Source organism: Podarcis gaigeae, assembly GCF_964106915.1.
Source record: "Podarcis gaigeae genome assembly, chromosome: 1".
NCBI lineage: Eukaryota > Metazoa > Chordata > Lepidosauria > Squamata > Lacertidae > Podarcis > Podarcis gaigeae.
Genome location: NC_139678.1, coordinates 16,082,971 through 16,105,282, shown reverse-complemented (window position 1 = coordinate 16,105,282; position 22,312 = coordinate 16,082,971). Strand labels below are relative to the sequence as shown.

The 22,312-nt window shown below is 42.8% G+C and overlaps 1 protein-coding gene across 1 annotated transcript in view; it reads left to right on the top strand.

The window, feature by feature from the left end:
- Positions 1–22,312, top strand: part of DYNC1H1 (dynein cytoplasmic 1 heavy chain 1) — a 57,570-nt gene that overhangs the window by 21,561 nt on the left and 13,697 nt on the right. Inside the window, exons 22-59 of the mRNA XM_083729746.1 lie at positions 270–436; positions 595–768; positions 2,067–2,232; positions 3,121–3,309; positions 3,415–3,609; positions 3,738–4,020; positions 4,427–4,527; positions 4,861–5,020; positions 5,758–6,001; positions 6,244–6,427; positions 7,011–7,223; positions 7,546–7,784; positions 7,897–8,053; positions 8,478–8,705; positions 8,831–9,061; positions 9,211–9,351; positions 10,018–10,251; positions 10,756–10,962; positions 11,045–11,166; positions 11,516–11,681; positions 11,793–11,956; positions 13,135–13,264; positions 14,254–14,387; positions 14,703–14,817; positions 14,934–15,095; positions 15,558–15,772; positions 15,885–16,089; positions 16,210–16,383; positions 16,497–16,616; positions 16,733–16,853; positions 17,501–17,696; positions 18,338–18,455; positions 18,666–18,881; positions 19,578–19,790; positions 20,416–20,543; positions 21,289–21,442; positions 21,892–22,038; positions 22,133–22,283. Coding sequence (XP_083585872.1) covers positions 270–436; positions 595–768; positions 2,067–2,232; positions 3,121–3,309; positions 3,415–3,609; positions 3,738–4,020; positions 4,427–4,527; positions 4,861–5,020; positions 5,758–6,001; positions 6,244–6,427; positions 7,011–7,223; positions 7,546–7,784; positions 7,897–8,053; positions 8,478–8,705; positions 8,831–9,061; positions 9,211–9,351; positions 10,018–10,251; positions 10,756–10,962; positions 11,045–11,166; positions 11,516–11,681; positions 11,793–11,956; positions 13,135–13,264; positions 14,254–14,387; positions 14,703–14,817; positions 14,934–15,095; positions 15,558–15,772; positions 15,885–16,089; positions 16,210–16,383; positions 16,497–16,616; positions 16,733–16,853; positions 17,501–17,696; positions 18,338–18,455; positions 18,666–18,881; positions 19,578–19,790; positions 20,416–20,543; positions 21,289–21,442; positions 21,892–22,038; positions 22,133–22,283 — 6,664 coding nt within the window. The remainder of the gene's footprint in view (positions 1–269; positions 437–594; positions 769–2,066; positions 2,233–3,120; positions 3,310–3,414; positions 3,610–3,737; positions 4,021–4,426; positions 4,528–4,860; positions 5,021–5,757; positions 6,002–6,243; positions 6,428–7,010; positions 7,224–7,545; positions 7,785–7,896; positions 8,054–8,477; positions 8,706–8,830; positions 9,062–9,210; positions 9,352–10,017; positions 10,252–10,755; positions 10,963–11,044; positions 11,167–11,515; positions 11,682–11,792; positions 11,957–13,134; positions 13,265–14,253; positions 14,388–14,702; positions 14,818–14,933; positions 15,096–15,557; positions 15,773–15,884; positions 16,090–16,209; positions 16,384–16,496; positions 16,617–16,732; positions 16,854–17,500; positions 17,697–18,337; positions 18,456–18,665; positions 18,882–19,577; positions 19,791–20,415; positions 20,544–21,288; positions 21,443–21,891; positions 22,039–22,132; positions 22,284–22,312) is intronic.

The window sequence follows — 22,312 nt, the reverse complement described above, 5'->3', positions numbered from 1 at the left end:
AAAACCTTCCATTTTAGGAAGGCTTTTGAGCCATAAGTGTTTTTTGAGCTTTTGCTGATCAGTTTGTTGTTCTGGTTTTTTATTCTTAGTGTACTTTTTGATTATGCAATTTTTACATTTATTGTTAGACAATTTAAGCCCTTATTGAGGAAAATGTTATAAATTTTCTTTAATATAGATAACACAGCTTAAATATAGTTGCATTGTGCTTTATTTACAATAAATGTGTAACTCAGTTACATAAATTAAAGCCATTTATTGATCTGTAGGTGTTTGAAGAAGATGCCCTAAGCTGGGAAGACAAACTGAATCGTATCATGGCACTTTTTGATGTCTGGATAGATGTCCAGAGGCGCTGGGTTTACCTGGAAGGTATCTTCACTGGGAGCGCTGATATCAAGCACCTGTTGCCTGTTGAAACACAGAGATTCCAAAGGTAATGGTTTGTTCTTGAAGATAAATGTGAATGCAGGAATCTCTGTAACTTCTTATTTCACCCAGGAGGCTTTCATGTATAAGTGTGTCCCTCCTTTGGGACAATGACTGGTGGGGGGTTCTGTTTTGATTCAATGCTCTCTCTTCTTGACTTCACAGCATCAGTACAGAGTTTCTGGCCCTCATGAAAAAGGTGTCCAAATCTCCCCTGGTCATGGATGTTCTGAATATTCAGGGTGTACAGAGATCACTGGAAAGATTAGCAGACTTGCTTGGGAAGATCCAGAAAGCTTTGGGAGAGTACCTGGAGAGAGAGAGAGCTTCTTTCCCTCGGTAAAGAATTGATATTTCACTGCATTAGTTTTGTTCTATAAGCAAACTCTGGCATTAATACATTGTCCCCCAGGCTTTATGTTACCTTATCATCCCCATGTTCTAATCTTGTGTTTGACCAAAAAATTAAACCACCTGTGCAGATTTTGGCTTGGAAATATTTCGATTGGGGACAAGCCTTTAAAAGAGAGTGAACGTTGCATTAAGATATAGCTAGAGTTACGTAAATGGCTTCAGTGTATTATAATGCAATGAAGAGCTATACTTTATTAAATTTATGTACCACCCTTCATCTGAAGATCGCAGGGCAGTTTACAATTTAAAAACACAAAAATATATACCTTAATAACTAACGAAAACAATACCCCCCTAGTAGTAGTATTTATTAAATTTCATTTGGGAGCCTTGGATTGAGAAGTTTTGTGGCTTGACACAATACTGTATAGTAACTGGATTCAGTAATTTGTGGTCTGGGCTTCCCATGTTGTCTTAAACCGAAACTAATTACCTACCTACTAACGGCAAATGTGAATATGTAAATACAATAAACAATGCTGTCGGCTTTATTATTTTATGTTCAAATGACTTCAACCTGGCTCTTCAACCAAGAAGAGTGGCTTACAAACATCAGTAGTAAGATGGGGCCCTGGTCTTAAGACTACAACCTAAATGTGTGACACCCAAAAAATACTGGGAGGGAGGCAGGAAAAAAGTAAACCCAGGCACTAGCTCTCCACAGTCAGAGGCAGTGATGCTTCAGAATGCCAGTCATTGAAAACCACAAGAGGGAAGAGTGCTCTTGTGCTCAGACTCTGCTTGAGGGTTTCCCATAGACAGCTGGGTGGCCACTGAGAGCAGGGTGCTGGACTAGATGGACCATTGGCCTGAACCTCTTCTGTTAGTCAGCAAAGGTGTTTGATCAACTGGAATGGAAAGAGTTGAAGGGGTTGGAGGAGCAAAAGGTTGCTGGTTTCAGCTGAGCTGATGAAGTGGCCCCTTCTCCCTTCCTCTGCTGCATCCCAGTGGAGTGGGAGCTCCCAGGTAACACTTGTGGGAGGGAGAAGCCTAAATAAGCTGGCTTCTCAGCATAGCTGATGGCTGCCCTGTTTCCCTTCACGCCCTCTACTTCAGCCTAATGGAACAGCTCCAGTCAGCTGACAAAATGTAGTCTTCTGTTGTTTCACTTGACAGTCCACATAGAAAAATCCTGGGTTTGTTGAGGGGTACTAGGTGCTTGTCACTTTGCATTTCGCTGTATCCCTTTTTGTCCATTAAAATGGCAAGCTTTCTTTTTTTAGGTTCTACTTTGTTGGTGATGAAGACTTGCTCGAAATCATAGGGAACAGCAAGAACGTAGCTAAACTGCAGAAGCACTTCAAGAAGATGTTTGCTGGAGTGTCGAGCATCATCCTTAACGAGGACAGCTCCATTGTTCTGGGAATATCTTCACGCGAGGGAGAGGAGGTACAGTGAAGAGATACCTCACTCTTTAAAACAGGTGGGGAACCTCCGAACAACCAGGCCATCGGGAGCAAGCTACGCCCACCTGCCCTACACCTGACAACATGTAAAGGCAGGGCTTGGCAGAATCCACCAATTGGCTTACCAAGAGCCTAAGCATCAGCTGGCTGTCAGGCACTTGGAAAGTGCTCTTCAAGGGGCTTCCTTTGGAAAGAACAAAAGGCTCTGTTCTTACAAGTACTTATTTTTTCCAAAGGTCAGCAGGTTTGGAGTTACTGTATATCAGCTGATAGGTGGTAACTCCAAACCATTTGAATCAACTGTGTGTTCAAGTGTCCCGTAGGAAGCTTGGTCACACAAGCAATCCCTGCAGAAAGAAGGTTTAAAACAAGTTACTTCTTGTCAGCTGAATTCTAAGTCTCTGGTGCTTCAAAGCACCACACAGGGCTATTTGCAAGCTCTGCATGTCGCTGTGAAGTCCTCACATGTGGCAGATCTCTCCCCCCCCCCTGCGATGAATTTGACAAATATGCAGACTGTTACATCTGGCTTGAGAGCCAGTGTGGTGTAGTGGTTAAGAGTGGTAGTCTCGTAATCTGGGAAACCAGGTTCGCGTCTCCCCTCCTCCACATGCATCTGCTGGGTGACCTTGGGGCTAGTCACACTTCTTTGAAGTCTCTCAGCCCCACTCACCTCAGAGTGTTTGTTGTGGGAGAGGAAGGGAAAGGAGAATGTTAGCCACTTTGAGACTCCTTAAAGGGAGTGAAAGGCGGGATATCAAATCCAAACTCCTCTTCTTCCTCTTCATCTGGCCCACCAGCTAGAAAGATTCCTCATCCTAGCTTTTATGAAAAGAAAAACACACTTAAACTTGATTTTTCCCCCCTTCAGGTGTTGTTCAAAACTCCCGTTTCAATCACGGAGCATCCCAAGATCAACGAGTGGCTCACACTTGTTGAGAAAGAAATGAGAGTCACACTTGCCAAGCTGCTTGCCGAGTCTGTCACGGAAGTCGAAATCTTTGGCAAAGCAACCTCTATTGATCCAGCTACCTACATCTCCTGGATTGACAAATACCAGGTATAGGTTCTCTTCAGCCTTCAGTAAAATGCATTGTGCTTTTTGGGGGAAGGAAAGGGAAACATCTGGCAAAAGCCAATGCTTATTTTTGTTTCAATGCTCTAGGCCCAGCTTGTTGTCCTGTCAGCCCAGATTGCCTGGTCAGAAAACGTGGAGTCTGCTTTGAGTGGCATGGGCGGAGGCGGTGACAGCAGCCCTCTGCAGTCTGTGCTGACCAATGTTGAGGTCACCCTGAATGTGCTTGCAGACTCTGTGCTGATGGAGCAGCCACCGCTCCGCAGAAGGAAGTTGGAACACCTGGTAAGCCACAACCTTCGTTATGCTCTCTAGACGTCCCATCTCCAATTGCTTTTAAACATGATGATGCTTCATGAAATAGTTGTTTTGATACTTTGCATTCTGAATTTCACATTTTCTTTTTTCAAAAGATCACTGAGCTGGTCCACCAAAGGGATGTCACGCGATCACTGATTAAAAGCAGAATTGACAACTCCAAATCCTTCGATTGGCTGAGCCAGATGAGGTTCTACTTTGACCCGAAACAGACAGATGTGTTGCAGCAACTGTCCATTCAGATGGCCAATGCCAAGTTCAACTATGGCTTTGAATACCTTGGCGTTCAGGATAAACTGGTGCAGACTCCTCTTACTGATCGATGCTACCTGACAATGACCCAAGCTTTGGAAGCCAGGCTGGGAGGTTCTCCATTTGGTAGGTTACTGTTTTCTGTACGCCCATTTCTCAAAAACTTTCTTAACGCTGGAAACAAAAAATTGTGTGTTCAAGGTAGCAAAGCGATTTTAATAGCTGCACAGATAATTTAGTCTTAACTAAAAGGATCTTGGGGTTTGCTTTGAGACATATAATACAGCAGTCTTGCTGAAACTAAACACATCTACTTAATTACTGGATAGAAGATCCCCTGCGAGTCCTATGTACAATACCTTAGGGTTCTAGTTTGGTATCGAGCTGGAATTCAAATTGCATCCTCCAAAGACTGAGGGTTATAAGAAAATTGTATGGCTGTTAAGTGGTAACAAGTGTTGGGCATGGCTATTATTTGGAAGTGATGGTTAAGATGACATGAAACATGTCTCTTTTTTTATTTAATGGACAGGGCCTGCTGGAACTGGTAAAACAGAATCCGTTAAGGCTCTCGGTCACCAGCTTGGACGCTTTGTTCTCGTGTTCAACTGCGACGAAACATTTGACTTCCAGGTATGGTGGTTTCAACTATCATTATGCTACCTTGGAATACTGATAATAAATCATGCAAGTTTCAAGTGTCTGTGTCTACTGTACAGGGAAGCTATAGTTGGTTTCATTGGGCTGCCCCGTATTCTGAAGGAAGAGAAGGAGCACTTCTATGATTCTGTGTCTGTACAAAAGAGTGGCACCATATAGGATGCCCTGCCCAATAATAGCAATTTCTGCCTCTCTAAAACTTAAGGGAAAATCCAGCCCCGTTTTACAACTGATCAGTCTACTATTCTGCCGCATAATACTCCACAGCTTCTCAGTGTTCATTAACCTTCCCCATCCTTTTTTCAGGCAATGGGACGCATCTTTGTGGGTCTTTGCCAAGTGGGCGCGTGGGGCTGCTTTGACGAATTCAACAGACTTGAGGAGCGAATGCTTTCTGCCGTTTCCCAGCAGGTCCAGTGCATCCAAGAAGCCTTGCGAGAGCACTCAAATCCAAACTTGGAGAAAAGTATGTTTGATGCATACGCCCTGCTGCTAATTGTTCATGTGTGGTATCTAACAGGATACAACTCCTGAAACAGCGACCAATTAACATCTCTCTTAAAATTGGACATTATAAACATGGGTTCTATCGCTGTGCTATATTTTTGCTAGTCCATTGTCACAGTGGCAACAGCCTTCACATGCTCAGGGTGAGACAAGCACTAGAGTCAGGCAGGCAAGTGAGTGGGGATGGGGCAGAGGGGTGAGCAAAGCAATAGGGGTGGTGGGCCAGTGAGCTGGGCTTAGGGAAGTGGGGCAGGTCAGCTGAGAGAGGTGGGGTGGTGGGTTGAGTGAGAGGGGTGGCACAGGTGAGCTGCAAAGGTTTGATGAGTAAGGGGGTGGGCTATGGGGAGCAGGTGCTTGGACAAAGAGTAGGGGGAAAGGAGGGGACTTTGGAGAGAAGGAGCTTGGAGACCTAAGCAAGCAAGAGTCATCAGCCCCTAGTATTTCAATATAAGTGGCTTTTATTGTGAGAAGGTATGGAATCCACAAAGAACAGAAGTCTGAGTAATTCATGCTTCCCTGTCTTTCCCTAAAGACTAGGGTGGTTTATGTTTCTGTGTCACTTCTCTGAGAATTCTTTACCTCTTTGGGCTTTGGAAGTCTAATTGCTAGCCTTGTTGACTTCCTTTCATGTGTGCGTGCATATGCAAGTTGATTTGGTTAAGAACAGCAAACTGAACGACCAATGCTTGCTTCCAGCTTCCACCACCATTACCTGTGAGTTGCTGAACAAACAAGTGAAAGTGAGCGCAGACATGGCAATTTTCATCACGATGAACCCTGGCTATGCTGGTAGATCAAATCTCCCAGACAACTTGAAGAAACTGTTCCGGAGCTTGGCCATGACAAAACCTGACCGTCAGCTGATTGCCCAAGTCATGCTGTATTCCCAGGGATTTCGGACAGCAGAAGTGCTTGCCAACAAGATTGTCCCATTTTTCAAGTAAGAAACACTGCTGGTAGTAGAAGCACGTAGCATGATTTGTTCTTAGAGCTGTGTGAATTCAGCAATAACTGGTCCAACCTGCTGCCGGCACTGTTATATTTCTGAAACTTAATTGTCAATTATTCTGATGCATCTGACTGTGTTTAGATCATATCTCATGCAACCATAGTATAACTTGCAAGAACATCCAACTCCAAGCCAACTTCAGCATTAATCGGTTGGTGTCTTTGGCTCCTTAGGTTATGTGATGAGCAGCTCTCCTCTCAAAGCCATTATGACTTTGGCTTGAGAGCTCTGAAGAGCGTCCTGATCAGTGCTGGCAACGTGAAGAGAGAGAGGATTCAGAGAATAAAACGGGAGAAGGAGGAACGTGGTGAAGTGGTTGATGAAGGAGAAATTGCTGAGAACTTGCCAGAACAAGAGGTATAGCCTGGGTTTGCATGTGACGAACTAATGTAAAGTACAGTTACATACGCAGATGCTTGGAGACTATGGATGCACAAAAGGAGTGTGGTGTTAAATTGTTTTCTTGCACCCTGTATTCAAGCCTATCCTGCCTCTTGCTGCTGTAGATGTTGCTTTATCTGGCTCCCTGTAGGCTTTGGTAGAAGGCATCTGAATTGGTGTCAGAAGTGCTGCTGTTCATCATGAGGGCTTCACTTCATGTCCTCTCCATAGTATAGGATCTAAAATCTAAAGGAAAATTCAGTAATTGACATTGCATCATTCACAAAGCTTTTATTTCTTTGCATTTTATCTAGCATGTAGATCTTAAGTATTTGTGCTTCTATTTTGCATTTTTATCTTGCAAACCACCCTGAAATTTTTGGATGAAGGGTGGTATATAAATTTAATAAATAACAACAACAATAATAATTAAAAAGTATTTCTGATGTAGGATCTCAATTTGATATTGTACCCAGAAGTATCACTTGAGTATTTTCATAACACGAGTTCTTCTCACACGAGTTAATAAGCAAGTCGGTTTTTTTGTTCTTCTGTGTAGATCCTGATCCAGAGTGTCTGTGAAACAATGGTACCCAAACTGGTTGCAGAAGACATACCATTGCTTTTCAGTCTCTTGTCCGATGTGTTCCCTGGCATTCAGTATCACCGTGGAGAAATGACTGCCCTGAGGGAAGAGCTTAAGAAGGTCTGTCAGGAAATGTACCTGACGTACGGCGATGGGGAAGACATTGGCAGCATGTGGGTTGAAAAGGTACGTTGCGTCAGTGCTCACTGCCAACAAATAGCACAAAGTTATGTGAGATCTGGCCACAAACAGCCTTCTAGAAATTTAAGCAAGATAATTATATCTTCCTTGTATTTATGTGCTATCTCTTCTCCATCATGGAACCCAAGGTGGTGTATACGTGTTTGCCAGGTGTCGCCCACCCAAGCACTCAGCAAACCCAGACTTGCTTAGCTTCAGCAAAGTGATGGCCTTCCTTGTTTTTGGACCATGACAGCTGGACCCACCCAAAGCATTCTACATTAAGATGTTCCTCATGCAACACTTTGATTTTTCTCTTTCTCCATAGGTTCTTCAGCTCTACCAAATTACCCAGATCAATCATGGTTTGATGATGGTGGGCCCATCTGGAAGTGGAAAGACCATGGCTTGGAGAGTTCTTCTGAAAGCACTGGAGAGGCTGGAGGGTGTGGAAGGTGTTGCCCACATCATCGATCCCAAAGCCATCAGCAAAGACCATCTCTATGGCACTCTCGATCCCAACACCAGAGAGTGGACAGATGGACTGTTCACGCATGTCTTGAGAAAGTGAGTGTGTGCTATAAGTAAAGGTGTGAGCAAGAAATTTCTCCCTGGTGTAGGAAGAACTTGGGCTGGCTGGACGTTCTCTCAAATGGCCCTACATTATTCCCTTGTCTAGGATAATAGATAACGTGAGAGGCGAACTACAGAAACGGCAGTGGATCATCTTCGATGGAGATGTTGATCCTGAGTGGGTTGAGAATTTGAACTCTGTTCTGGATGACAACAAGCTGTTGACACTGCCAAATGGAGAACGTCTGAGCCTTCCACCAAACGTAAGGCTAGCTACTTCCCCCCACCCCAAATAAGAGAATAAATCTGCTTGGACAATATTTCCGGATTGGGAAAATGTCTGGTAATTTTGAGATGCTTGTGTCAGCCAGGAAATTCATTTTAAGGTGTTTCCAGCAGACACAGTTTGGAAGTAGGTTGTTACTCCCTGGTTTTGTCATGTTGGGCTTTGCCAGTTCCCATTAGATTATGAGGAACTGCCTTACTTAAAGGGCTGGCTATAAAATATTACTTGAGGTTTAACTTGTACCATTCTGATTGCAATGCTGTCTTAATGCTCCCAGTGGCCTCTTAACAGGCTAAGGTTAGTCAAGGGAGAAAACTCTTAGAAGTTAGACACAGCTGTGTCCTCAGATAATTTTGAGGCCGGCACTGGTTTCTAAGCCATCTTTCTGCTTTTTCCCATAGGTGCGCATCATGTTTGAAGTTCAAGATCTGAAGTATGCTACTCTGGCCACAGTGTCAAGGTGTGGCATGGTTTGGTTCAGTGAAGATGTTCTAAGCACTGACATGATTTTCAACAACTTCCTGGCCAGACTGAGGAGCATCCCTCTGGATGAAGGCGAAGAGGAAGCTCAGCGTAGGAGAAAGGGCAAGGAAGATGAAGGAGAGGAAGCAGCTTCCCCAATGTTGCAGGTATAGTTCAAGAGTATATAACACGAAAGATTGCAGTACCACCTTGCCGTGGGCACGCAGATTATTATACGAGTAGTTCAGCTCTATTTTGCCCGATAATGGTTGACGAAACGCTGTTTCAACAGATTCAGAGAGATGCAGCAACAATTATGCAGCCATACTTCACATCGAATGGGCTGGTGACGAAGGCACTCGAACATGCTTTCAAGCTGGAGCACATCATGGACCTCACTCGCTTGCGCTGTCTTGGCTCCCTCTTCTCCATGCTGCACCAGGCCTGCCGCAACGTAGCACAGTACAATGCCAACCATCCAGACTTCCCTATGCAGATAGATCAGCTGGAACGCTACATCCAGGTAACTCCCATAGCTAAGTAAATAAAAAAGAGGAAACTGTCAAGCTGCCAGCCTTGTTAATTAACCTTGCTGTTAATTTTCATGTGGCTCTCTTGTGTGGGACTCCTTTTTTCCTGCACCTTTACTGATCAGTTTCTGAACTTTCTCAGCGATACCTCGTGTATGCGATTCTGTGGTCCCTTTGCGGAGACAGCCGTCTGAAGATGAGAGCCGAGCTGGGTGAATACATCAGGAGAATCACAACTGTGCCACTGCCTTCTGCACCAAATATACCTATCATTGATTACGAGGTAAAAAATAAACCTTTCCATTTTCTAAATGCCAGGCTTAATGTACTTATTTATTGATGCTATTTGCACAAAACTTAATACAACAAAATAGATGATTTCACAACCTTCTTCCAGAGACTTGGCAGCAACATAATTATTCAGTGCACTTACATTTTGGACGATGCACTTAACTGAACAAATTTCTTGGTGATTTGAATCTAAGGCTGTCATCAGATTTAAAAACTGATCCTTGAGCCTTGTTGATCTGGTTGGTTTTTAATTCATACGCTTAATAAGTTCAAAAGAAAAGCATACTTTGCTTTTAGATGGTATACTCAGGTATTTTAGAGTCATTTCCCACCACTCACTCAGAAGTGTATTAGCTGTTGTCTGCAATGAGTTTCTTTGTTAAAATCTTTTATAAAGTGTTCTTAATTTGCTGTCAGCTTAGTGGAGGCACTTCAGGTTTTTTTTAATTGCAGCAAACAAAAGCAGGGCCAACATAAATATATAGAAGTCAGTAGTACCAGCAATATATACACAAGCTTATTTTAAATGCTTTTGATCAGCTTAATGTTGCAATTAATGTTAAACCTTGAAGTACCCGCTTTAAACAACACCAAGTTGTTGCTTTGGCAGCAACAGAAGCAGATAATACCAGATACTTAATTTTCTTTCTCTCCATAGGTCTCAATTACTGGTGAGTGGATTCCCTGGCAGTCAAAGGTCCCGCAGATTGAAGTCGAGACTCACAAAGTGGCAGCTCCTGATGTTGTGGTGCCAACCCTAGACACCGTCCGCCACGAAGCATTGTTGTATACTTGGCTTGCGGAGCACAAACCGCTAGTGCTGTGTGGGCCGCCAGGTTCTGGAAAGACCATGACTCTCTTCAGTGCACTCAGGGCTTTGCCTGACATGGAGGTAAACAGTTCTTTGTGTGTGACCTTCTCCCATTCCGAACATTCTGAATGAGTAACCACATCTGCAGGCTTTAAAATGCCACTGAGCAGCAGAAGATCAGAATAATTTATTCATCTTGCACATTTAATTAAATCTCTCTGCACAACAATACAATCAGCAGAACGAGCGAGGAGGCGCTCGTTCCTCTCTTTTTTTGCCAAGCCATTTTGTAGATAGTTCATTGCTGTCTGAGCCAGAATGGTTTGTTAGTTTAAGAACTTTAGATACCACTTTGCAAGTTTACAAAAAGCAATTAAAACAAATTCAGCTAACCTGGCATGCTAGCAGAAGAGCAAGAGAGGGAAGTCACGATGTTGACTTCCTCCCATAGAAACACGAGGAGCATTCATAAAGAACAAAGGAAGACGAGCAACAAAACTTTAAAAGCTGTCACCATTCGGCAGTGTTTATGCCTCTTGGATCTTGCCGCATATTCCTTTCCTGATCACGTCCTTGCATTTTTAGGTGGTTGGTCTGAATTTCTCCAGTGCTACTACTCCAGAGCTGCTCCTGAAAACCTTTGATCACTACTGTGAATACAGGCGTACGCCTAACGGTGTGGTGTTGGCTCCTGTCCAGCTAGGAAAGTGGCTGGTGCTCTTCTGTGACGAAATCAACTTGCCGGATATGGATAAATACGGCACACAGAGAGTCATATCCTTCATCAGACAAGTGAGTATAAGTCAGATTAAAGAACTCAACTTTTTTTTATTGTAGTTAAACTCCGTCGTAACTGCCTCTCTCAAATCCTCAGATGGTGGAACATGGAGGTTTCTACCGCACATCTGACCAGACATGGGTGAAACTGGAGCGAATTCAGTTTGTTGGAGCGTGTAACCCACCTACAGATCCCGGAAGGAAGCCTCTTTCGCATAGGTAATGTGTCCACATTGCTGTTGATAAGTTGCTGGAGCTTTAAGGATTAAACCTGCAGTCCACATTCATATTAATGTGCTTTACTGAGAAGTAGCATTCAGCCTTTCAAATGCTCTATTAATGCTTTGGCTACTGGAATGTAGAACTTCAGAGTCTTTTTGTTGTTGCAGTAGGCTTTGCACGCTAGTTCTGACACCTTGAACATGGCTTGGCATCTCAACAGCAGCCGGTGCTGTGCTTTCAGGACCAGTGAAAGCTTTCAGGATCTGTTTTTGCCATATCTAGACCCATGTATGTAGCCTAATAGCTGAGGTGCTACAGAACTCACCTCTCCTGTATGCCTTCCTAGATTTCTGCGCCATGTTCCTGTTGTGTACGTGGACTATCCTGGCCCAGCTTCCCTCACTCAGATCTACGGCACTTTCAATCGTGCTATGTTGAGGCTCATTCCATCTCTCCGCACGTATGCAGAACCTCTCACTGCAGCCATGGTTGAGTTCTACACAATGTCTCAGGTAACTGGAATGATAAAGCTCTTTGCAGCTTTTTTATCAAATGTCTAGAGTGAGCGGTTAAAAAATACTTCCCTGGTTACTATGGACAACTCCTTATCCTGTTACTTCCAGGAAAGGTTTACTCAAGACACACAGCCGCACTACATCTATTCACCCCGTGAAATGACTCGATGGGTGAGAGGGATCTTCGAAGCTCTGAGACCATTGGAAACATTGCCTGTCGAAGGCCTCATTAGAATTTGGGCCCATGAAGCCCTGCGTCTCTTCCAAGACAGGTAAAGTGTGAAATCATAGAATTGCAGAGTTGAAGGTACGCTGAGGGTCATTTAGTTCAACCCCCTGCAATGCAGGATTGCACAGCTGTCCCATAGGGGGATCAAACCTGCAACCTTGACATTATCCACACCATGCTGTCTCCAACTCAGATCACAGTATACTTTTTAAAACTCCTTTTTGGTAGGAGGCAGGGTGCACAATCTCTTTCCCAACCCCAATTTTATGCTCCCAACAACCCATGAGGGAGGCTGAAACACAGTGGCTGGTCCGTAGTCACCCAGTGAGCTTCATGGCTGATTGGGGATTTCAATCCTGGCCTCCCAGTTTCTAGTCCAACACTAGGCACTGCACCTCACTGGAATAAAGTGTGACTGCACACTTGGTAGTATAATAGTCCGCAAGCATTCAGGCTGCATAGAATTCCTCTTGTGTATTCAGACTGGAGCAAGTCGTTCCAATATGTTTTTCTTAATTAACACAACACAGTTTACTGTATTGTAAATAAGCCCTTTCTAGTAAATGCACATGTTTTTGATGAAATAGAAGGATGCACATTACCATAAATTCAGTTTGCCATTTGTTCACCAGTAGCTGGCATCTCTAGGTAGGGTAGGAAAGACTGAGAGATGTACCAGTTGTCTAACTTAGTATAAGGTAGCTTCCTAGGTCCCTGGGGTTTGGCTTTTTTGGCTTTTTGTTGGGGGTGGAAAGTCAGTGGAAGTATTTATAGGTCCTTTTTCAGCATCACTGCTATGGGCCATCTTTCCACCCAAATCTTAGTGCAGAAAAAGTGGGGGGAAAGTGTATTTAAAACATGTTTAGATACCTCTTGGGATTTGTGAGCAAATTTCAAGCTAACTGAGCACTACTTTTCACCTCATAATTTGAAAACTGGGCATATGATGTAAATGTCAGTGTCCGGGTTCAAAAGATGAGACAAACTCAGAGGGAAATTGCTTAGCTATAGGAATATTCAGAACATGAATTACTTGCCAGTGGTGTCCCTGAATCTTAGACCATTGCAAGTGAATTGCAACCATTATGTTTCGCTAGTAGTTGGGAGAAGTCCATTTCACACTTTTGAAATAGTATTAATGCCAAAGCTTCTTTGTCATGAAGTCTTAACTTCAAGCTGTTAATGTGCTTTCTAATACTAATGGTTCCTCCTTTTATCTAGGCTTGTGGAAGATGAGGAGAGACGGTGGACTGATGAAAACATTGACATGGTAGCTCTGAAGCACTTCCCCAACATAGACAAAGAGAAAGCAATGGCCAGGCCCATTCTGTACAGCAATTGGCTATCCAAGGTATAAGCTCTGCTGCTTACTTGAACTTTAATACATCAATACATTGCTTTAGTTCGTGGGTATGTAGAAGTGTGCTGCATTTTATTTTTTCTACTTTTTTGGTTGATGGAGAAAACCTATGACGTTAAAACTTCTTTAATCAGTTGCAAATTGTATTATCATGACTTAATCATTGGTAGCAGATGTTGACTTGGTTTGAATAATAATTTAGAGCATAATTACATTTGGTGTGTTTACATTGGAAGTTACTGTCTTGACCTCGCTTTAAAAACTTCCTTGGATATCAGGGCACAGCTATCCTTTTGAGGATGAGCACCTCTCAATTTCCCCCCAGTGTAACAAACCGTAGATACTATCTGTTTTAGTGTGAGATTCATGCAAGAATTGACCTACCTGGGATTTTGAGTGTCTCTTAAAATAAATGTAATTAGGTGTACATTTTCTCCATATTACCTTCAGGCAGAATGTTTGCCTGTATGGGAATTTAGTTGTCCCCTCGTCCAGCTCACATACATTTCCCCTCTTCTGCTTCCCTTCTTGTAAAAATGAGTCTACGACTGCTGGCTACTTGGCCAGCAACTGATGAAAAGTATGACGTGGGTAGGCACTAGGGACATTGCAGCAAACTGGCCACCTGGAGGCTGCATGTTGCATCCAGCCTATGTGCAAAATTCTCCCATGTGGCTGTCTTCATTCTTGCCCTTCAGCTGAAGTTCTGCAAAACTTCACTAGATTTTTTCAGTGATTACTTCTCATTCCTCATCTTGGGAAGACGCATTTGTCTGTTGCCCACCACTGTTCCCTACTTGGGAAAAGCTTGGGGATTATTGTTAGTCAACATGAGACAAATTAATTAATTGAGGTGGGTGGATAAGCTTCATGAATAGGCAATACTTTGTGCATCTTCAGATACTGTCATAAGCAAGGACAGCTCTAATGCCGATGCTTTATGGTTTGCAAGTATATAAGTTGTTTGCACTGTCTTTTAGGATTATATTCCAGTTAATCAAGAAGAGCTAAGAGACTACGTGAAAGCCAGACTGAAGGTTTTCTATGAAGAAGAACTTGATGTGCCACTTGTCTTGTTCAATGAAGTTTTGGACCATGTGCTAAGAATTGACAGGTACACAACACTTGTGTTCTAAACTTTTTTCCAGTTGCAGCACCTTGGCAAATACATTTCTAAACTAGTCTAGTATGTATTTAGAAAGGGGATACAGATTTTTATTTTATCACCTTGGACATTGAGTGCTAGAGCAGGAACACAAAGAATACTGCCTACTATGTACCAGTAATACATATGTATTTTTGTAGGCGATGGTTGTTTACCGGTTACTTCTACAACATTGAAAACAATATAATTTAACCCCTGAGTAAGCATGCATGGGATTCTCTGCTAGTCAGTACTTCATCTTCTAAGTCAAGACTCTCTTTTCAGAATCTTCCGTCAGCCTCAGGGACACTTACTTCTCATTGGTGTTAGTGGAGCAGGAAAAACTACTCTCTCGAGATTTGTGGCTTGGATGAATGGCTTAAGTGTCTACCAAATTAAGGTTGGTGTGCCCATTTCCCTAAACTGAAGGCCCAGATTCTGTTTCTTGCAGCATTAAATCGAGCTTGGCAGGCTAGATAAAATTGTAGACGTTTAATCTATAATGGATGTTCACAGGTGCATAGAAAGTACACTGGTGAAGACTTTGATGAAGATCTGAGAACAGTATTGAGAAGATCTGGCTGCAAGAATGAGAAAATAGCATTCATTATGGATGAATCAAATGTACTGGATTCTGGATTCCTGGAGAGAATGAATACTCTGCTGGCCAATGGAGAGGTAAGTTTACTAAAGGCAGGACTTGGGGGGTGGGGTGGGATCTGAACTCTGCCATCCAATCCTGTTTAAGAGATTCTGGATTACTGACAAGCTGCTGTGCAGGCCCATATAATTCTTGTTCCAAACATAGAAATTTACTTCTTAAATTTGTATACTGTCATTCATCTGAAGATCACAGTACAGTTCACAACATACCAAACAATACATAACAAAACATAACAGTATAAAATAGAATAAAAAATACATAATACAACAAAAACAAACCAATAACCCCTCGCCTCCAAACAGATTATTAGCTTGTTAGAAGGTCTTGCACATTCTGTGCCCGAAACAATCTCCTGCCCAAACTAACAGTTTTTTAGAGGCTCTGATTTCAGATTGCCATTGGATCCTCATCAATATTTATCTCAACACAAAATTCAGAGATCTGTCTGTAAATTAACATGTCTCTCTTCCATTTAGGTTCCTGGCTTGTTTGAAGGGGACGAATATGCCACACTTATGACTCAGTGTAAGGAAGGAGCCCAGAAAGAGGGTTTGATGTTGGATTCGCATGAAGAACTATACAAATGGTTCACCAGCCAAGTCATTCGTAATCTCCATGTGGTCTTCACCATGAACCCATCTTCTGAGGGCTTGAAGGACAGAGCAGCTACATCTCCAGCCCTCTTCAACAGGTACACAACTGCTTATTTTCCATTACATCCATTACAGTGGTGTGTGGATAATTCAGATGAGCAGGACTGTAAACTACGATTAGTCTTCATAGTGTGTCATCTTTTGCTTTAGGTGTGTCTTGAATTGGTTTGGAGACTGGTCGACAGAGGCGCTTTATCAAGTTGGCAAAGAGTTCACCAGCAAAATGGACCTTGAAAAGCCAAACTACATTGTACCAGACTACATGCCAGTTGTCTATGACAAGCTGCCACAGCCACCATCACATAGGGAAGCTATTGTGAACAGCTGTGTATTTGTTCACCAGACCCTTCATCAGGTGGGTTTGTCCTCCCACTTTTTGTGCAGCTTCTTGCAGTCCTCAAAACATTTCCAGCTTCGAAGGATATTTTAAAATACGTGCATCAGTTTTTAACACACTCTTTACCCTTTCTGGCAGGCTAATGCTCGTCTAGCCAAACGTGGTGGCAGGACAATGGCCATCACTCCTCGTCATTATTTGGACTTCATCAACCACTATGCCAATTTGTTCAATGAGAAACGGAGTGAGCTGGAAGAGCAGCAGATGCATTTGAATGTTGGTCTTAGGAAGATCAAGGAAACGGTTGACCAGGTATGAGTCTTAAGGAAAGAAGCATTGGAAGAAGGAAGAAACCATTCATGACAATCCTTGGAAGTTGTCTTGAAAAGAGTTCACTGTAATTGAGAATTTGCTGTCGGTTCTAGGTAGAAGAACTTCGCCGTGACTTACGGATAAAAAGCCAGGAGCTGGAAGTCAAGAATGCAGCCGCTAATGATAAGCTGAAGAAGATGGTGAAAGATCAGCAAGAGGCAGAGAAGAAAAAGGTGAAGACCTTAAAGTCCTTTTTAGTGCATGTTGTCGCACCGAGTTGTGCCTCTTAACTCAGAGCAGATAGGGTAAGAACGGGGCTCTTGAAATGTCCTGTGTAACTTGCTTCCAGGTTATGAGCCAGGAAATCCAGGAGCAGTTGCATAAACAGCAAGAGGGCATTGCAGACAAGCAGATGAGCGTGAAGGAAGATCTGGATAAGGTGGAGCCTGCAGTCATCGAGGCTCAAAATGGTATGTGAAAGTCATCTGTTGGGCAGCTTTTCAGTGCATTCCAATCTGCTGCATGCAACAGGAACATTTTGCTCCATGCTTTCGAATATGCCCTTTATGGCTCCCCCCCAAAATCAGTGCTTTTTGGCTTGTCAGCTTAATTCTTCTGGGTAATACTTTGATCAGTAATCAGGTTTGGGCTCTGATTGATTAGAAGCACAAGTAGTGCAGCTTTCCAGAATGCCAGATCATGTTGCTAGATAGATAATCCACATTGCCTTTAAATAAAAGGCAAAAGCATTGCCTTTCAAAAACAAAACCAAGAAGTTCATCTGCCATGAAAAGAAGTACCCAGTCTGGCTATGCCTTTGACAAAGGCTTTGAAGTTGCTTATCATAGTTTTGTGTGTTTTGAAATGGTGTTTCTGAAGGCTGAGAATCTGGGAAACATTTTCCCAGGTCATTTTCCCTTGGCTTTAAAAAAAAAAAACAGTGGGATATGTGCCTGGAAAATTGTGCCTTTCGTTTTTTAAATTAAAGTTGCTTTTTGCTGAAGCTTAAGAATCTTTCACACCGATCCTCAAGATTTGCTAATCATCTTGCTCTTCATTGTTTTCTCCCAAATCACGATCTTTTCTCTCCTGGCTGATTGGGCTTGCTTCTTCCTAGCTGTTAAATCAATAAAGAAACAACATCTGGTGGAGGTTCGTTCTATGGCCAACCCTCCTGCTGCCGTGAAGCTGGCGTTAGAGTCGATCTGCCTGCTCTTGGGTGAAAGCACAACTGATTGGAAACAGATCCGTTCCATCATAATGCGGGAAAACTTCATCCCAACCATTGTAAACTTTTCTGCTGAGGAGATCAGGTGAATAATTGGCAGGTTTACAGTGGCTGCTGCAGGGAACAGAAAGAAATGGTTCGCGAAGACTGCTGCAACACTTATTGCACGTTGGAGATAAAAGGCATAAATTTTTAGGGCTCGATTTCTGCTTCAAATTAGCAAATCTCATCTTGATTCAAGGAGAACATTCTCAGAAAGAAACTCTCCATTCAGTGGATTCCATTGTGGCCAAATCTCAGTCTTGGAACCAAATTTCTTTCTCCTATTCCCAGCAGCAGCCTTCAGTGTTTGTTTTTGCATGCTGAACCCTTTTTTCCCTCCCCTTAATAGCTGTGAGCTCTATAAAGAAGCAGCACCTTATTGAAGTAAGAGCTATGGGCAACCCACCTGCGGCGGTAAAACTGGCTTTAGAATCCATCTGTCTCCTGTTGGGTGAGGAGACGAATGACTGGAAAAAGATCAGGCCAGTTATTCTGAAAGATAATTTCATCACCAGCATTGTCAACTTTAATATTGAAGACATGAGGTATTTGTGTTCTGTAGCTTTGCTTACCAAGGGGATGGGATAACTTGCAGGCTTGGCAATTGCATGCTGGATGGCAACACCACGCTTGTCCGGATACTTTCTCAAACTCTCTCTTTCTCTCCCCACCCCCTTATTCCAGTGATGCAATACGGGAGAAGATGAAGAAGAACTACTTGTCAAATCCAAGTTACAATTATGAAATTGTGAACAGAGCGTCTTTGGCCTGCGGCCCTATGGTGAAATGGGCTATTGCACAGGTAACTTGTCTTGTGGTATTTAACTGGATTAGGATAAAATACTATAGAAGCTCAGTCATATTTTGAAGGTGGTTTCCTGTCCCTTGCTGTTTAGCTCAGCAGGTCACTGACAATCCCACAGTGGCTTTAAAAATAACAAAGCTTTAAAACCAGAACTGTTTAAGTGTCCCAGAACTGAGTGACCTGGTGTTATGTCCCCCCCCCCCCCAGCTGAACTATGCCGACATGTTGAAACGGGTAGAGCCCCTAAGAAACGAACTGCAGAAACTGGAGGACGATGCCAAAGACAACCAGCAGAAGGCCAATGAAGTAGAACAGATGATTAGAGACCTGGAGGCCAGCATTGCCCGCTACAAGGAAGAATATGCCGTGCTGATTTCCGAGGCTCAGGCTATTAAGGCGGATCTGGCTGCTGTGGAAGCAAAAGTGAGATAGCCGTGAATTTATCCTTGTTGTGCTTCCTTAGAAATTTGTCTGTGGTTTCCCTCTTTTATCATGTCTCCTTAAGGGCTTACATTATAGTTGCAACCTTGAGTGGTCTAGCTGAGGGAAGCAAAAAGATAGTAGAATGTGTGCTTCTAAGCATTCTACACAATTTCCTTGTTAGTGCTCTTTGTTCAGGCATGAATTTAAAATCCAAATTTCATTTGTATATTGAAGAGAGTTTACTTACTTTGCTTCTATATTTAATACCAATAGCATAGTTAGGTAATCTATAAATTTGTCCACGTTAATAAATGCAGTATAATTTATATAGTTTTAGAAGCTTAATTTAAAAATGTGTGTATCACTACTTCTGTGTCTTCTGTAATAATTCCTACAGCTGCCTAGTGCTGCATATATTCTAGGTTTTAAGGCTGCCTTTTAAGCCAAACTTGATAAGCAAACAATTTTGCTATGCTTCTTTGTTGATGCTAGCTGCATTTTCTAATAAAAAATAAAGTTGTGGTTATGCTGCCCTTTTCTTCAGCCTCCTAGGTATTTGAAATGTGTGTTTCGTAATAGGATGCTGAAAACCTGGCCCTGTATCTCGTGCAATTACAAATTTCTCCGTGTTTTCAAAGGCAGGTAGTAATCTTCAATCCAGTTTTTGTTTAACTGAAGCAATGGTTTTACTTGCAGGTAAACCGCAGTACGGCTCTCTTGAAGAGTTTGTCTGCAGAGCGTGAAAGATGGGAGAAAACAAGTGAAACCTTCAAAAACCAGATGTCCACCATTGCAGGAGACTGCTTGCTCTCAGGAGCCTTCATCGCTTACGCTGGTTACTTTGACCAACAGATGCGTCAGAACCTGTTCACAACATGGTCTCATCACTTGCAACAAGCAAATATTCAGGTAAAAAACTGTTCATAGGTCATAAAGACAGCTGCTATTTACTTGAAATAATTGGAGCATTTCACTTTATGGTACACCTTCCTCTTCCGTGAAGCTCAGAACAGCTTCTGCATGTTTCACACGTGGTCTCCCACCTGAGCAGCTTACAGAACCAGATACGCACTGCAGAACCATCATGTCCCTTCAGCCATTTTATTTTGTTCCCAGATGTCTGATGATTTCATAAGGTGGCCGATAATAAAGGGTGATGCAACATGGGTATTTTAGGATGGGATAGTTCAGTTGGTAGAGCATAAGACTTTTACTGTCAGGGTCGTGGGTTCAAGCCCCAGGTTAGACGAAAGATTCCTGCATTGCATTTATTTGGACTAGATGATCCTCAGGGTCCCTTCCAACTCTACAATTCTACAATTTGTCAACACTATTGCCATCACCTCCTTTGACTTCAAGCTCTGCCCCCACTTTGCCATAAATGGCAGTGAGTGAATATGGTCTTCAGCCAAGAGAATGCCAATGTTTGTGGGAGCTCAAAGCCATAAGTAGCACAAAGACAACTGATTGCTTCACCTAGTCACAAAAGTTTGTCAGTTCTTGGCTATGAAACACAATGGTCCTTTCCCTACAGTTCCGTACAGACATTGCTAGGACGGAATACCTGTCCAACGCAGATGAACGCCTTCGCTGGCAAGCAAGTTCCCTACCTGCAGATGACCTGTGCACAGAAAATGCCATCATGCTCAAGCGATTTAACCGGTATTGTTGCTTTTCTTTTAATTAGTTTTGTCCATACCAATGGCTTCTTCAGGCCAGAAAAGCTTTCCAGTGGAAGTACCATTTCAAACCTTCTAATGTGATCATTTCTGTCCAAGCTTTCTCAAGTGATTATGAGTGTTTTGGAATTGCCTGGGCTCTCGGCATTTAGATAAGAAGCCTTGTTAAAAGACAGGTGAAACCTGCTCATTCAACACATTGTGAGCACAGAGGTATTTGCCAGAGGATATTGTGAATGGCCACTGGCACAGACAGCATGTGCTAGGAAAATTTTGTGGAGAAGTCTAGCATAGTCTTAAAATGAAACTTTCAAGTGGCGTCTGGCAAAACCGCTGTTCTAAGAATTGCCATGCTAGATCAGATCCCTCGTAACAGAGCACTCTATAGTCAGAATGGAAATTTTGAAGCGCAAAAAGGTAATGTAACTTTGAGCCCAACTATTTCAATAGTAAAGACTGGATGATATGCACATACATTACGTGCAACACTCATAATTTCTGAAGTAAAAATTATTCCAGGCCCCTATTTTGTATCTGCAGCATATCAAAATACAAACTAAGGGCTTTCAAAATACTTGAAGGACACCTAGTATAGCCAATTGTAAACTTTTTATCTGTTCCATGAATCCATAAATTGAAAGTGCTTCTTCCGTTAATATATGTTGAACAAATCTCTTCCTCCTGGGCTCTCTGAATTTTAAATAACGTTCCACCAATTACCTTTTTAGGTATCCCCTGATTATTGACCCCTCTGGGCAAGCTACAGAGTTCATCATGAATGAATATAAGGACCGTAAGATCACGCGTACCAGCTTTCTGGATGATGCTTTCAGGAAGAATTTGGAGAGCGCCTTGCGATTTGGTAATCCTCTGCTTGTCCAGGTTAGTTCTGTGCATATATATATATTTTATAACCAGCACAAGTTTCAAATGAGTTGTTGAAACAAATATTGTGTAACTTGAATAAAAGGGCTTCAGAAAAGCTAAAAGATAAGCACTTCACATAATATCAGAAAGACCACGATCAAGATCCCAGGAACTGTAACAATAGTTCCATGAGCCCAAGAGGGTTTGGACTTAGCACTGTGTGGAAAACAGCTTTTGAAACTTGGGGAGAGACTCTTTAAAAGGCAGCTTGTAATACAGCATGGGAATTTGCGGTTCTAATTAAAACGAGAGATCTCAATGGGTTTAAACTCTTGGGTGTGCCTAAAAGCAACTTTGGGAGTCCCAGCCTATATCTGGGTTGCTTTTTAGAACCAACTCCAGAGTTGAAGGGAAGTACAATTCTTAATACTTAAATTATTTCCCCTTTCTGAATGCTTGGCCAGGATGTGGAGAGCTATGACCCTGTGCTGAACCCTGTGCTGAACCGTGAAGTCCGTAGAACTGGAGGCCGAGTTCTTATTACCCTGGGAGATCAGGATATTGATTTGTCTCCATCGTTCGTCATTTTCCTCTCCACCAGAGATCCAACGGTAAGCAAGAAACTTGATTTATCTGCTCATCAGTTGGTGGGAGTGGAAGGGAAAGGAGATTCAATGTAAAAGGTGACTATGCTCTGTTCGGTAGGTTGAGTTTCCACCAGATCTCTGCTCCCGGGTGACGTTCGTCAACTTTACAGTAACTCGCAGCAGCTTACAGAGCCAGTGTCTGAATGAAGTATTGAAAGCTGAAAGGCCAGATGTGGATGAGAAGCGCTCTGATCTCCTCAAACTTCAAGGTACAGTATTGGCAGGAATCGGATCCCAG